This window comes from Lactuca sativa, chromosome 2 (assembly GCF_002870075.4).
Source record: "Lactuca sativa cultivar Salinas chromosome 2, Lsat_Salinas_v11, whole genome shotgun sequence".
NCBI classification, from domain to species: domain Eukaryota; kingdom Viridiplantae; phylum Streptophyta; class Magnoliopsida; order Asterales; family Asteraceae; genus Lactuca; species Lactuca sativa.
In genome coordinates this window covers 54,262,131-54,278,647 of record NC_056624.2, presented here as the reverse complement: position 1 = coordinate 54,278,647, position 16,517 = coordinate 54,262,131, and the positions used below count along the sequence as shown (strand labels likewise).

At 32.0% G+C, this 16,517-nt stretch overlaps 1 protein-coding gene across 1 annotated transcript; it reads right to left on the bottom strand.

Moving 5' to 3' along the window:
* Positions 1–8,808: 8,808 nt before the first annotated feature.
* Positions 8,809–15,905, bottom strand: LOC111907144 (pyruvate kinase 1, cytosolic). The gene is made up of 16 exons (XM_023902945.3): positions 15,717–15,905; positions 15,476–15,572; positions 15,007–15,104; positions 14,647–14,802; positions 14,404–14,481; positions 14,125–14,256; positions 13,962–14,042; positions 13,767–13,838; positions 13,566–13,655; positions 12,269–12,413; positions 11,393–11,481; positions 10,951–11,046; positions 10,786–10,853; positions 10,063–10,162; positions 9,301–9,360; positions 8,809–9,223 (listed from the first exon to the last, which is right to left on the bottom strand). The coding sequence occupies exons 1-16, from the start codon at positions 15,783–15,785 to the stop codon at positions 9,071–9,073; spliced, it is 1,584 nt and encodes a 527-aa protein (XP_023758713.1). The 5' UTR covers positions 15,786–15,905; the 3' UTR covers positions 8,809–9,070.
* Between the last annotated feature and the right edge of the window lie 612 nt (positions 15,906–16,517).

The window sequence follows — 16,517 nt, the reverse complement described above, 5'->3', positions numbered from 1 at the left end:
GTGCTTACAAATTCCCCTTGGCTCATCATTCCTTCGGATCTTCAACTCTTCCGGAGGAGGAAGTGGTCCTTGATGACTTTTCGTAGTCATCATTTCCTTCCTGTAACGCTTCTAGATGAGAAGGAATCGAGTTGTTTTTGACTTGTTCAATAACTACTAGTTCGTTGATTACTGGCTCTCCTCTTTTAGCATTAGCTAGTTCTTGAGCCAAGAGCTCCCTAAATTCACATCGCTGATGATCGAGCGTTTCCTGCATCATTTCTCTTGCTTTGTTTATTGGGATTTAAACAACAGTTTCACCAACGTTCTGAGGTGTTGGACCTCCTTCGTTATTGATGACTCTTTCGCTCCTAGTGATTGTCATGGCGTTCTATAGTCGTTGAGGCGAGTAGTTTAATATGGTGATATATATATATATATATATATATATATATATATATATATATATATATATATATAGACACACACACATTTAGCATATAATCTGTAATTAAGGCATCTTCCTATAATATGCTAATGCTAGAGTCTTAAGAAACTAAGGCATCTATCCTAAAGTAATCTATCATACACCTCACTAATCATACCTAGCTTCTAATTTTTAGTCTAGAGTTTACGTAAATTCCTAGTTTTCATAAACTAATGCTCTGAAAACTGTTAGCGTTCGGAATTAGATTATGTCTAGTTGTATGTGTATGTAATGTTTAGTGTCTTTTCTTAGATTTCGAATTAGGTAGTTGTAATTCTGAATTTAGAATTTATATTTAATCTTATGTTTGTAGTTCTAAACTGTTGACTTAGGATTCCTATCTAGTGCTTCTCTGATGCCTAGATATAGGAGCATTAGTTAGCAGAGAGGTATTTGTTTTTGTCACATAATAGTTCTGCACAGTATTGTAACAAATTGATCTCTCATACTTCTATTGCAAACAGATCTTATTTAGCTTGTTGTGTTCATCCAAACATTCATATCTTCATATAACGTTTTCATTCTAGAATCGATCGTTCCTACAAATTCTATCAAGTGTTATCAGAGCAGGAGATTTTGTAAGTTGTTTTCAGATCCAAAATTATTCAAAGTTCATCGTGATCTTTAAATTTTCTTATTTTCAATTTTTAAATCGATTCTGCATTTTGCAAGGTATAATTGCAATTTGATCCAGAATTCTCAATTCAAATCATTTAATTTTTTATTTGAAACTTGTTTTTAGCTTAGATATTTGATTCTAATCTCGATTTCTATTGAAATTCTCTTGAAGATGTGAAAAGAGGATTTTGAATCAATTTAATTTAATCTTCATGGTATAATTGGTTCTACAAATCGTATACCAATTCTCTTTCCAGAAGACTATGAAGTTTGGGCACTTCATTTTGAGGACTATGTTCTTGGTATTGAAATTCTTGGCTCAAGCATCTGGCATGCGATTGAAGATGAACCATACAAAGTTACAAAAACCCATGAAGTAGTTACTTCTCAAAAGAGATTTGATGAACTAGTTGGAGACAAAGTCATTATTATTGAAGAAAAGGAATTGATATTGTGTAATATGAAGGCATTCAGAATTTTAAGGTTTGCTCTTCCTCCAGATACCTTTTGTTTGGTAAGTTCTTGTAAAACTGCTCATCAAATTTAGATTAGATTGAAAGAATTATATTTTGGTGATGAGGATTTCCTTCATTCAACTCAAACAATACTTTTATCTGAATTTGGTTCATTCAAACAAAAATCAGATGAATCTATTGAAAAAACTGTTACTCGGTTTAATCATTTGTTGAGTAGAATGACGAAACATGAGTTGAAGAGAAAAGATATTGAATAGAAGGTTACTTTCCTGAATGGCTTGAGATCTGAGTGGAAACATATTGTTTCTATTGTCAATCTAATGAACATTTAAAGAGCTATGCTATAGCCAATCTGGTTGGAATTCTCAAATCTCATGAGAAGGAAGTTTTGAAAGAAGCAAAAAGTATTCCAAATGCAGGTACGTTAGCTTTTGTTGCTAATTCTGAAGGATCTAGAGGAAAATCATCCAAGGTGATTCAAGCATATTTTGATTCTGACTGTTTGGATGATGAATTCACAAGTGAAATCATAGCACCCATGGTCAGCAATCCTAAAAAAATTTCAAGAAAAATTACTCAAAATTCAAAGAAAACAAGTTTAGCAAACGAAACAATGGTGATGGAACCTTCACAAATCATAAATTTGTCTCTGAAAAAAAGAAAAAGGAGAAGGTTACAGGAAGTTTCAAAAGATGAAGATAATGTTTAGAAGAAGTCACTTGGAGACTCTAGTTACGAGTGTAACTACTACCTTGGAAAAAATCATTTTGATAAGGAGTGTATGCTAAGAAAGATGCATGAGAAGAAAGAGAAAATTAAAGATGAAGCTTACTGTACTCAGAAAATACATGAGCTTCGGAAATCAAAGAGTACTGGAAAAGAACTAATTGTTGAAGAAGATAATAGTGATGGAAGAGTTGAGGTGTGGTCAACCGATTCCAAATATGAAGAAGTTCGGAGGCCTACTCATGGAAAGGGATTTGTTATGAAAGAAGATATAAGATGTGTTAGTGGAAAGAGTCTGATGGCCAAAAGTACTGATTCCGAAAGCCAGGAATACTTCATTGATGAGGGTGCAAAATCAGAAGCGTGCTTTTCAGTCAAAAGTGTTAAAGAGCATGCAGGAGAATGTGAAAAGGTGATAAACAAGGTACACTCTATTATTAAGTCTCTTAATATTCAGGTTACTCGTTATGATTATAAACTAACTGAATTGCATGCTACATTTTACAATTTAAGTGAATGCCTTAAGCGGTCTCGTATTAAGAATTCTGATCTTGATGATAGTTTTAGCATGGAAACTCTTAGAAGTGAAGAGAGAATGATGAAAATAGAAGCCCTTAACATAGAAATCACTAGGCTTCAAGATGATGTTATTATTTTGAAAACAGACAATAGGCTAGTGACTAAGCAATATAATATTTTTTGTTTGATAGAAAAACGAATGTACAATAATATTACTCATCTCTATCTTAACTGTGAAATTGGTGATAAACTACATAAAATGATTATTCCATTACTCTAATTTAAAGAAGATGAAATTGATGTTGATTGCTACAATTGTGAATATGTAATATCATCTGATGAATCTTTGCAAGATTCGTATTGAATTGGTCTTGAAAAAGTTGAGGAATTCATTAAATCAAAAGAAAATAAATTGATGATGAACAATATTCTAACTAAAAAGGACAAACAACAATTCAAACAAAATTCAAATGGATATAACTTGTTATGCCAAAAGTTGAAATCAGAAGAAAATCATACTAATGAGAATACATCTGATTTTGATTAAAGCGAAATGAGTGAGATTTATGTTGAAGACGAAATTGATTGTGCTTCTTTTGTGAAAAATATTGATGAACCAAAAATAAATCTAATTTTTGAAGATTCTGTTGAATTTGAAAACCATGTTGTGAATAAAGGATTTGAAACTTTAATGGTAAAAGCAACTGTTTTTCCGAAAGTTCAGAAAACTCCTAATCAAGTTTTTGTGAAAAAGGGTCTTGACAAGAATGATAAATCAGAATTGACATCAATTGTTGATAACGATAATGCAAAGAGTTGCAAAGATCATTTTTGGTATACACCAGTTGACAATGGTGATGATACAAATGGTCTTTCTAAAAAAGACTTCTTGGAAAGTCAAAGGAAAATATGCTTTGGGACCTTTCAACAAGGTGTATGTTTCACATGAGGTTGGTGAAACAAGTGGCACAAAAGACGTACGAATTTGTGTTATAAAGAAAGATGTTGTGAAAAATAATTCAAAAGGAAAATCAAATAATCAAAATCAGTTAAAGAAATCAAAGCATAGAAAACAGAAGTGAATGTTAAATGAAGAAAATTTTCATTGCAAGAAAATAGTTTTGGAAGAAAAAGGAAAATTTGGTTAATGATACATGTGTTAATCATGATTCAAATAAATCAAATCAAGAGGTTGTAAATTCATCAAGATCTTTTAATCAAATTGTTCATTCATCTCCACATCCAAAAGCAAAATCAAACTTTTCACCAAATTCATATTATTCTAAAGGAAGAAAAATCAATGATGAAAAGTCAAATTTTGTCGAAATTTTAAAGAAAAGGTTTTTGGATCTAGATCCTAATCTTAAAGCATATGAAGCCAAATTGAAACAAGAAGAAGAAGATTGGGGAAAATGGCACAACAAAGAAAAGTTAATTCAAATAAAAAAAACTTAATTTGTTGAAATTAATCTTTGTGATAATAAATATCAAGTTTTCAAAAAGGAAAAACGAATGAATAATGTTGTGATTAAGAAATCATTTTGGATCGACAAAGCTAAGATTTTTCCTTTCGTAGACTGCCTAATAAAGTGTGTCGGTAATAGACCACTGCTAGGTATGCCTGGTGTTATATTGTTGGATAGGGTGCGTCTGGGGGTGAAATACCTCATGTATTCAGGCCACTGCTAGGCAAAGTTCGATGCTGGGATAGGTAGAGTCTGGGGGTATAATACCTCATGATAGTCGGACCACGCCTAGGCATTGTTATCTAGATAACTATATCTGAATTAACTGTCTTGTGGTTCTTTCTTTTACGAACGAAGGTTCATGGTGAAACTTATTCCATTCCCCCCATTTAATGTCTTTATTGATCCTCGTTTGCTGCCAGGGAATTTCCGAAGCAGCTTCGTCAGTTTGTTGTTCATATCGATTCCTTAGGCTAGATCTCGTAAGATCATATTATAGGGTCAGTATGCGGGGATCGATGGGATGGGAGGATCGATGGGATGGGATAGATTGTTTTAGAAATATGATTTATATGTGTTAATAATATTAGTGGTTTTGCAGGATCGAGATATACATTATTATCACATGGTTTGAACTAAGAGCTTTCGTACTTTGTGTTCCTTAGGTGATTGAGTTCACCAGGGATATTTGACTAAGTGTTCACTAGATGTTTTGAACTATTTGTTCGCGAGGGATATTTGAACTAAGTGTTCATTAGGTGTTTTTTGAACTAAGTGTTCATTATGTGTTTTTGAACTAGGTGTTCATTAGGTATTATTGAACAGAGTGTGTTCAATGGGTGTTCTTGAACTAGGTGTTCATTAATTATTTTGAACTGCGTGTTCACCAGAGGTAATCTAAGAACCATGGCAGCACTAGACTTTGTGCCAATTCCTTAGGGCAATTCTTACGAATGAATGGGAGAAGGGTAATCGGGTCTTAGGGTAAATCTCTATGAAATAAAGGAAGATAATGGGGATGGGTAATTGGATTGATTGTTTGATAATTAAATATAATAATTATATTATTGTGGGTTGAAAACCCTATATGCTCACCAGGCTCCCAATCCTGACCCACTAAGTTTTCTTTGCATTACAGGTAATGACACAAGAGTATAAGTTGGTGGACTTGACGATAGATTTTGGATTGTAGGCCAGTAGTTATGAATAACTGTTGTAAGGTTTATTTTGTTCTATTTATGCTTTTGGTCTGTATTGAACATGACATCCCGAGATTTTGTTATATAACGAAAATACATTTCTTTAAGGAAATGTTTTGATAATTTTTATCATATTTTGTTTTGGGAACAAATTCTGTAACTATTTTCTTTAAAAGATTACTCTGATTTTAAAAACAAAGCATAAACAAATCGGTCTTTTCTGGCCGTGAAATTGGAGATGTCACAAGTACGCCCAGTGTACCCACTTGTCACCATTTTCTATTTTGGGCTAATTTTGGCAACTTGGAAAAGAAGAAGGATTAAAGAGATATACCTAAATTTCAGGATGTTACAAACTCCAACTCGTCGAGTCATGCCTCCGACTCGGAGAGTTGGTCACTTAAACACACGGCCAACCACGTTCCTAATCAACGAGTCAGGGCCTCCAACTCGTCGAGTAGACCTTTCAAAATGAAACATAAAACTGTAAAATTAATACCTGAGAGTCTGGGCGTTACAGTATTGTTCCTTGAAATATTAAGCTCCATTAAACCATAGTTGGAGTGTGCTGGAAATGTATTTAGAAACTTGGTTAGATATAAACCACTTAAATCAAGAAGTTGAAGTGATTCCAACTTTTTGATTATTGAAAGAGATTTGATTCGCCATGCAATGATTTAAGTCTAAGTTGACAAGCCTACTTAGAGATCCAATGGGCACTTGAAGTTCTTCCAAATAATAACATTTTTCAAGATTTAAATTCTCAAGATTAGGTACTAAACCACAATAAAGAGACATCAAATTTGAATAACTTAAGTCAAAGAATCTTAGGTTTTCAAGAACCTATCATAAGCAGGAGAGGAAAAAAAGATTAATGACTAACCAATAAGATTAATGTGTTCGAGGGAATTTCTATTTTTGGGATTGAGATGTCTCATCTTTTTTATGATGACGATGCAATTATGATTTCTCCTTGGGATCCTGAAAATGCCAATAGTATTATTCGCATTCTTAGATGTTTTTTTATGGCTTCAGGGCTTAGAATCAATTTTCACAAAAGCAAATTGATTGGAGTCGGAGTTTCTTTTAACCAAGTGGAGTGTGTGGCTAGAATGATATCAATTCCTTGGAGGCTTTGCGAGCAAATTTCTTCTGGGGTGTTGATATGGATGACAAACGTATGCATTGGGTACATTGGGATAGAGTTCTTGCTTCTCTAAAAGAAGGTCGTTTGGGAGTTGGTTCTTTGTTCTCATTCAACAGAGATATGCTTTTTCGATGGCAATGGAGGTTTTTTCATTGTCCTAACTTACTGTGGGTCCGGGTGATAAAATATATTTATGGTACAGACGGTGGATGTGGCTCTCTTATTCCTAGAAGATCTTGGTTGGGTCCTTGGAATGGTATCATTCGTATGATGAGTCAACTGAGAGAAAAATGTTATGATCTTCGGTCCATGTGTCCTATCAGAGTGGGAGATGGGAGATTCACTTCTTTTGGCATGATGTTTGGATAGGAGATTCGCCTTTTTCAGTTACTTTTCACAGGATCCTAGCTTTGGATAACCACAAAAATCATACAGTTAGAGATCGGATTGATCTACGTTGGAATGTTGACTCTCTTAGATGACCTCCTCGTGGTGGCATTGAGCAAGCTCAGTGGCATAGTTTACTCTCTTTGTTGCAGGACTTCCATCTTACTTTGGTTCCGGATAGATTGGGATGGCTCCTAGATGTGTCAGACACTTTCTCTATCTCTTCTGTTAGAGCTTATTTAGATGGTGGTATATTGTTTTCTGGTGGTACTGCAACACGTTGGAATAATTGGGTTCCGATAAAAATCAACATTCTTGTTTGGAGGATTCGGTTACACAGTATTCCCACCAGAGAGAGACTTTCTCATAGATGTATTACGGTGGATTCGATTATGTGCCCTATTTGTTCTCTCACAATCGAATCGGTTGATCATATTTTCACTTCTTATCAAGAGCTTGTAGATATTTGGTCTCGTATTGCCATTTGGTTGAATACCAGACTCCAAATCATTTATCGATGCAGTCTATTATCTCTTGGTCAGAATTGACTTCCTTGAGGGGTGACCAATGAAAAGCGTTTGAAGCAGTGATTTTTACAGCTTTATGGAGTTTGTGGTGTTTTCGTAATTCTCTGGTTTTTGAAACGGCTCTTCCTAGGAAATCTAACATTTTTGATGATATTGTTCATAGGGCTTTTTTTTTAGATTTCCAATAAGTGCATCAAAGCAAAAATAAGTTGGACTTCTTGGTTACATAGTCCTTATTCTACTACTATTTTATTGTAATGGTTTTTTTCTAGCTCCTTGCTAGTTTCTAATAAAATCTCTGCCGTTCAATAAAAAAATAAAAATAAAATAAAATAAATCCGTTAAATATAAAGTACTTAGATGGAGAACCTGAAGTAATTTCAACTTTTTGATAAAAGAAATCTATTAAATATAGTTTCCTTCTGTGGAATTGTTTCCGGTCTTTCAAGTGCATCTTTCCATTCAAGCTCATTTTTACCATAGAAAAATGAACCCAAAACTTTAATTATTAAGAAAAGACCAACAGCATAATGTACAACTTCGAGTGATAGCTCTTTGTACCTTTGAAAGCACTTGTGCATCTGTTGTTGTGATTAACAACTAACATATATCAATTAAGAAGCTCAAAGAGGGAAATCGTTATGAATAGAAAAGAAACTACCAATTAATAATTAACTAGCGTATATCAATTAAGAAGCTTCGGTAAATAAATTGCTATCGATTTTCTGTATAGAAAGTGATTCGTACATAACAGTTTTTTGCCATATACAACAATTCATGCATTATATAGTTGTACAATACAATATTTTAAAACATCTTGTTGTATATGGAAAAAAATTGTTGTGTACAGATCAGCTCCCTCTTTATATTAAACACATGTTAGAACTGTTAGGTAGTTTGGTTTTTGTTGAACCTATTATTAGAAAATCGTTCGTTTTTTTTAGGCATTTTTAAAAATAAACCACCTTGTTTTCTTTGTAAGAGCCTTTTGTTAGTTACACCTATATTTTCATTCGGGTTGAATTTTATTGTATTTTTATGAACTCTATTCTATACTCGACATTGTATTTTCATAATTCCTATGGAATTATTCCATGTTTAGAGTTTACGTAGTGACCCGTATGATTTTGTCAAACACCAAACCCAAATTGCCATTTTTGCCCTTTATTGAAGTTTTATTTCATTGAAATCAAGTACAATACACTTTAAACTCTGTATAACATGTTCGGAACTATTATACATATTGTAGCCAAACATCGCATAAATCGAACACAATATAAGAAAAATTGGAAACTGAAAATGCAAATAGAGGTTTTACTTGTTTTTAATTATTACAAAAAAGAAAAATAAAAATCATTTTTATTAAAGTATAAAGAGGCCTAAATTGATACAAGGAAGTGGATTTTTTCATATCATATTATGGATATAAAAAAACATGTAGTTTTCAAAAGCTGGTGGCGATATATCCAACGCCTACTTCCAAAATTTAGGACGAAAATACCCTTTTAAGAAAAACGTGGCAGGAAGATATTTATTCTACTAGTCTTCAAGCTCGATAATTTTAACAACAGAAGCATCGCCAACTTTTTGACAAACCACAACTCGGTCATGTGACTTTATTACCCCTGATGTCTTTCCATAGTCAAGTGCAACTTTTAGGACTGACTCATTTGTTGCACTTGTGGATTCCGCCTGAAAAATTAACATTATTGATTAGAATGGTGTGAGGGCATTTTCGTCTTTTCTTAAAAAGATGATGAAAAACTTACGGGATGTCGAGGATCAGCAAGCATGGGGAAAAGACCTCTCACAATAAGTGATTGCCTTGCCTGCCCATTCATTTTTACATAATAAACAAAGTGTTAAGAGTACGAAATAGAAATAGGGAAAACTCCATAAAAGCCCTTATGTTTTGGCCTCTTGATCGATTTAGGCCTTGTATGATTTTTTTATTCATTTAAGTCCAGAACCCGGCAATTAACAGGTCATACCACTTTCAAAAATTACACTTTTGGACCAGCTTTTAAATTTTATTACAAATTTGGTCCAAATTTTACACTTTTGACCTATATTTCAAAATTTTCTTACGATTTACATTTTCTTTTTCAAAAAACAATTTCGAATATGTTTTGTTTGTTGTGTAAAATCATATTTATACAAAAAAAAACATATTTTTATAAAAAAAAAAAAAAAAAAACCTTCTTTTTTTCTATATAATTTCTTAAAAAATTTTCCCATAAACTATTTTGATATAAAGATGAGAAGGGCATTTACGTCTTTTACACAAACAATATATCAAGAGTGCATCCCTGTCCCACTTTTTGGATGTAATTTTTTGGTGGGTGGGACAAATTTGCTCATTATTTGTGAAAAAGACGTAAATGCCCTTTTCGCATCCTCTTCATCGAAAAAATAAGCTGGAAAACTTGTTCATTTGGTTTTCTATTACAATAAAATAAAATAAAATAAAAAACAGAAAATATGGGATGTGAATTTTTAATTATTATAATATAATAATTAGTAAATTGTACCTCAAAAGCACCACTGAAACTCCATCGCAATTGATTAGTCTTTAGCCTTGGAATAACAACTGATATGACTGGCATTGTTGGCCTATACTTTGCAATCAATCTGCATTTTATAAAAAAAATAAAATTAAAAATATGGCTTATGAAAAATAATGGAGAATACAAAAAGTTTTAAAAACATGTATGAATCATAATCAAAGTTATTAATAGATATAAACAAAAATAGGTTCCAAAACTAACATAATTAAATTGTAATTTGTTAGACAAAATGAATTTGCTGTTTACTCTTTAGTGAACGCAATCATTGTTTTATGACAAAATTACATAAATGGTCCCTGTGGTTCACCAAAAGTCACAAGCTCAATCCCTGCTAATTTTTTTGACGTAAATGGTCCCTGTGGTTTGCAAAACTTGCATGGAAGGTCCTTTTTACTGAATTCATGAGGGTATTTTTGTCTTTTCACTTGCATGGAAAGTCCTTTGGTAAACCAGAGGGACCATTTATGTAAATTGCAAAACTTGTCCCTGTGGTATCCCAAAAAGTTCAGTTTGACTGTTTGAGTCCATTCTTTTTCATTTGTATGATCAGTCCAAAATTGAAACTTCCATGCAGATTTGGTCCTTCAGTCAAAAAAAAAAGGACTCAAACTGCATTTTTTGGGATACCACAGGGACCAATTTTGAAAATTATTCTTAACTAAATAACCATTCAGTGACAATATATACCTTGCAGCCCTTCCGGAGGATGTGAAGCAAATAATAACAGATGCTTTGACTTTAATAGCTGCACGAACCTAAAAAAATAAATCGAATATATCGATCAGGTTTTTTTTTACTGAAATTAAACAAGTTAATTTGTGAAAAGTTTAATAGAAATATTTATAAAAATACCGCAGAAGAGGCAATTGATTCCAAGTGAGTCATTGGCTCTCCAACATATTTTACAGTCTTCTTGAAGTATAGGTCTTGGTTAAAAACCTTCTCTGCCTGCATAAATTATACCTTACTTTATTATAATTGATTGAGGAATGAAAATTGAAAAAATGAAAGGAATCAGATTCTTTTAAGAGTGGTCCATTCCATTCCATTCCTACTATGGAAAGAACTATTCCAATCCTTCCCTGATTCCATCATATGATGCCCTACCTTAGAACAGAATCTCTTATGACTTTATTTAATGATTAAGATGTCAACACATATATTTTTCTTTTTTTGTTTGTTTTGTGATATATATATATATATATATATATATATATATATATATATATATATATATATATAAGTAATTAAACTCACAAAAAGAAAATTAAAAAACTAAATAATTAAAGGTTACCTCAGCACAAATTTTTCCAACAATAGATATTGTTTCAACAGGGTATAATCCACGCAAGGTCTCAGCACCAAGAAGAATTGCATCACTTCCTGCAAATTTGTCATATAAAATATTAAAAATATTAACAAGAGGATCCACAATTTTAACCCAAAAAAAAAAAACTAAAATGGAATGGAATTCCTTTTGTAGTTTTCTATTTGGGTTTTTATTTTTGTATCTGTCAAACGATTTTGAGTATAGATAATGAAAAATGACAGAATTCTTTTTCAATGATCTTTTTTTGTTTTTATAAATACATATTTTCAAATAAACTGTAAGGTATGTAGAAAAATAAATTGCCCTTTTATAGTTTTATTAATTTCGTGTTCATGAATTTTTTTTTTCAAAATGATTTTTAGGTAAAAATGTATCATATATATCAAGATGGAAATGCAATTTTTTTTAGAAACTAAATTTTGTTAAAAAAAATGTGTACTTAAAGGTGCGTTGGGTTGTGGAAAATTTTCCGGTTTTCAACAGAAATTTTGGAAAGCCGTTTGGTTGATCCATTTTTCAAAAAATTTCCAAGAAAATGAAAATTTTCTGTTATCCAAATTGTGTATGTACATTAGAAAAGTGATTTTTAGTTTTTACACTTTTCCAAAGTTTTCTAAATTTCTAAAATGGAAAATAAAAGGGTATCTGAGTAATATCTAATAAGGAAGTAAATGCTTGAAGTTGAATTCCATGGGTTTAATGTTGAAATCCATCTCTCAAACGATTTTGTGAATTCCAATTTGCAACCAAATGCCACGATGGATGAGAATTGAATTCCAATTCCGGTGTCTAATAATCTCCGGAATCAAGAGAGAAATGGAAATGGAAATGGAAACTCACCATCTAATACAGCATTAGCAACATCAGTTGCTTCTGCACGAGTTGGTCTTAAATTATCAGTCATACTATCCACAACACGTGTCACCACAGCTGGTTTTCCAGCCATATTGCACTTATAAAGAGCTGCTTTCTGAAATAAAAACACCTACAAAAAATATATATATTCCTTAAATTTCATATTTTATTAAAAAAATAAAATTAAGATTCACCACAGGAATATATAGCAACAATAATGGCTAGGGTAAATTACACGAATTGTCCCTATGGTTTGGGGTAATTTGCGTGTTTGGTCCCTAACTTATTTTTTAACTCGGAAGGTCCCTACTGTTTGTTTTTGTTGCACGTTTGGTCCCTGTCTTACCTAAAAAGACTATTTTGCCCTTCATTTTTTAATTTATTTAAATAAGGTGGGGTAGGTAAGGTAAGGTAAGATGGAAGTGGGGTTGGGGGGGGGGGGGGGGTTGTATTTAAATAAGTTAAAAAATCAAGGGCAAAATAGTCTTTTTAGGTAAGACAAGGGACCAAACGCGCAACAAAAGCAAACAGTAGGGACCTTCCGAGTTGTAAAAATAATTCAGGGACCAAATGTGCAAATTACCCCAAACCATGGGGACCATTCGTGCAAATTACCCCAAACCTCAAATTTATTTTTTGCCTGAAAAAGACTTTTTATTTTTTTAATTTTTTCCGAAAAAGCCCTCAACTTTGTATTTTTTTTCCAAAAAAAAAAAAAAAAAAAAAACCTCAGCCTTGTAAATGCTTCCAAATAAACCCTCAATCTTTTTAGTTTTTTCTCGAAAAAACCCTCACATTTTACAATTTTTTTTTGGAAAAAATTGACTAAAAGGTCCAGATCAGAAAAAATGAAAAAATTACAAGGTCTTTTTCAGGCAAAAAAAAATTTTGAGGTTTAATCTGGAAAAAACATAAAATATAAGGTCTTTTTTGAGATTAACCCATAAAAAAATTAATTTAATGTAATATTTAAAATACTTATTTTTCAAATTCAGATTCTCAACTTCTAATTAGAGTCTACTTTTTACCAATAGTATGATCAGCTATAAGTAACTTGTGACCATTTTAACCCTAGAAAAATAATTACCATTATACAAAATTTTGAAGTATGAACACATGAATAACAAAATATTGCTAAACGTTTTCTTCTTTTTGCTTAAATTGTATATTTAACATTCATCAGTTTATATGCTCTATCAATTTATGTCTCTTTATTTGAATCTAGAGTACAATTCAGTTTTTTTTTTAAATTGTTGTAAACAATAAACATAAAATAACTTACTTTCTCTGGTGGAAGATCAATTCCAAGATTTCCACGGGAAAGGATAATTCCATCTGCCTCTTGTAAGATCTCATCAAAATGAGTCAAACCCTGTCAAGAAAATGAAAAAAAAAAAATCAATAAATAAATGAAAACTCCAACCTAATCTCAAATTGTTGTTATGATAAACTATAAAGAACTTATATTTTAAAAATCATTCACCTCTACGTTTTCAATTTTTGCAAAAATTTGAGTTTGACTAAGATCACCAAGCTTTGAAAGAAATTCACGTGCCTGCATTTGCAAATCAAATAATTAAAAATTATAATATAAAGAGAAAAGAATAGTACATAATCATCAAGAAAATATAAACATTAATAAAAGTTTTAAAAAAAGAATTAAAGAAAACAAACTTACTTCACGAACATCTTCTGCATGTCGTGTGTATGACAATGAGAGAAAGTCGATTTTGTTTCTAACTCCCCATGTACTAATATTCTGAAAATTAAAATAAAAAATAAAAAATAAAAAAAAGCATATATCTTTCATATAATATCATACTAACAATATATAAATTCACCTCTTTATCTTTATCAGTTAGAGTAGGTAGATCAATATGAATTTGAGAAGCATGCAAAGTGAACAAAGCCCCAGCCAGAGTTGCAGAATTCTTTATCTTGCAGACAACATCAACCCCTTCAACTTTATCAACCTGATCATGTCAAAGTACATCAATAAATAATACCAAAATCAGAAGACAGAACAAATTGTTTGCTTTCAGAAACTTTTTTTAATGTGTTTCTTTGTTTATTGTGGATTAGATGAGATACAGTAAAAGAAAAGACATGTTTGCCCTTACCTCCAGCCAAACAGAGGTTGTCTCACTTCCTGTGAACAAGTATTGACCAATGAAAATGGTGTCTCCTGTTTTCACAGCCTGTAAAGACAACATAAACAGACTCATAAGTACGGAGGGTCCTCTAGAAAGAGTCAAAATAGCTTCTAGAATTTTTTTGGTTAATTGTCAAGATTCAACATGATATTTTCAGAATTAAAGAATTTGTCATAATTACATTACTACTAATCAATTAGAGCATCTGACCTTAGCTAGCCCAGCAAAGTTGATGGGTAGTACTTGAGAAGTAGCTTCTTGGCCTTCATCAGGGGTCAAAGTGACAACATCATCTTGTTGAAGTGAAATGGCTTTCTCACTCTTATTCACAACCTGCATCTCAGCTCCAACTGTATCAAGCATCACCTGGAATTAACATAAAATGTATTATTGTAAACATTTGATGTTGTCAAATATCCATGAAAGCAAGGACAAATTTGCCTCTGATGACGTATCCAAGTACAATGATCAAAGAGAAGTAAAGAGAAAATGAATAGCAACTTTTTCTCATATCAGCAAAATGTGATTTTCATGAGATAGGGTAATAAGAATGAAGGAAAAGGAACATACAGCACAAAGCTTCTTAGTGCTTTTCACAGCAGCCTTCAGATTCTCCAAAGTCTCTTGGTGATAGTCGCAGTCTCCCCATGAAAAATCAAATCTAGCAACTGCCATAAACACAGAACAACCAAATCGCTAAAAGGAACTCATACCAAACAAGTATAAAACTAATTCTCACTGAACAAATTGCTATTCTGCCTTCAAAATCGACATGGATTCTAAGGTAGAAAAATATGATTAATTATTAGTTATTACATCGGACTTTGTAAGACTCCACCATATCATATTTGCTACTGAAAAGTAGCAGATGTGATTTCACAACAAAAAAATCAGAGTGTATGTCTTCGTATGCAAATAAGGGAGTAGGAACAAGGACACAATAAATCTCAAACCAGTAACAGAAATTCAAATTTTCAAATCAATACTTCGAAAAAACATATAAACAGTAAACGAAAACAACTCGAAGCAAAATCCATACCAGACATCCCAGCTTTAAGGCAACCAGAGATGACGTCAACAGATCGAGACCGAGGGCCCAAAGTTCCAACGATTTTGGTCATCGCAGGGAAAAAACTCTACAACAGTAATTAACATCATCAATTTTCAACAAGAAATAGATCTAAAAAAAAGCCAAAACATCATGCAAGTGACAAATTATCACATATCAATAAAACCAAAACTGATTCATTAACTGAAATTAAGAGAGTTAGTATACTAACAGCTTTAGAAGGCTCGAGGATGGAAGCCATCCTGATAGGTTCTTCGAGAAGCAGATGATTTGAGTGCATTTTGTTCGATTAGCAACAGTGAATCTGAGTCGGAAGAGAAATTTTGCAGAGAGAGAGAAGAAAGTGATTTTTCAATGTAGAGAAAACCGACGGAGGGGAGAAGAAGTGCCAAGGTGGCGTGAAGGGGCCTTCGAATTTTATATTATAATAATTGTGAAAAAAATATATATATATAAAATAATTAAAAATGATATAAGCGATTATAACAAAACAATGAGGGGTTTGTTTCTAGATAAAAATAAACGTGGTGGTGGGGAATTGACCACTATGACAAAAAGAAAAGAACACTATTCAACTATTAAAGTTTCTAGAATAGTAAAAAAAACATTATTAATAAAGTAAATATCTTATGTCGATTTGATAATCTTTTTATTGATTTAGATATCTAGTCTTCATCAACGTATCTTCTTTTCAACTTTGTTATATATATATTATTATTAGGGCTAGAATCTTTTATTTTTATAGGAAATTGTAGAAATAATATGCAAATATGGTCATGTTATGCAAGCGTAAGTTTTTGTGTTCAGGTCAACACCAAAAGCTTAACACTACTTACTTTCATATCGATGCATTCCTCTTCTAACATTGTTAAATTGGGCTTTTCTTACGATATTGTTGCATTGAAAGATTATGAAATGTCACTTTTAACGACATCGTAACACCTAGACTTTTTAAAGTAAGCCCTACACCATGTTTAGGTTATAGTCCATCAAATGATCATAAGATTGTGTA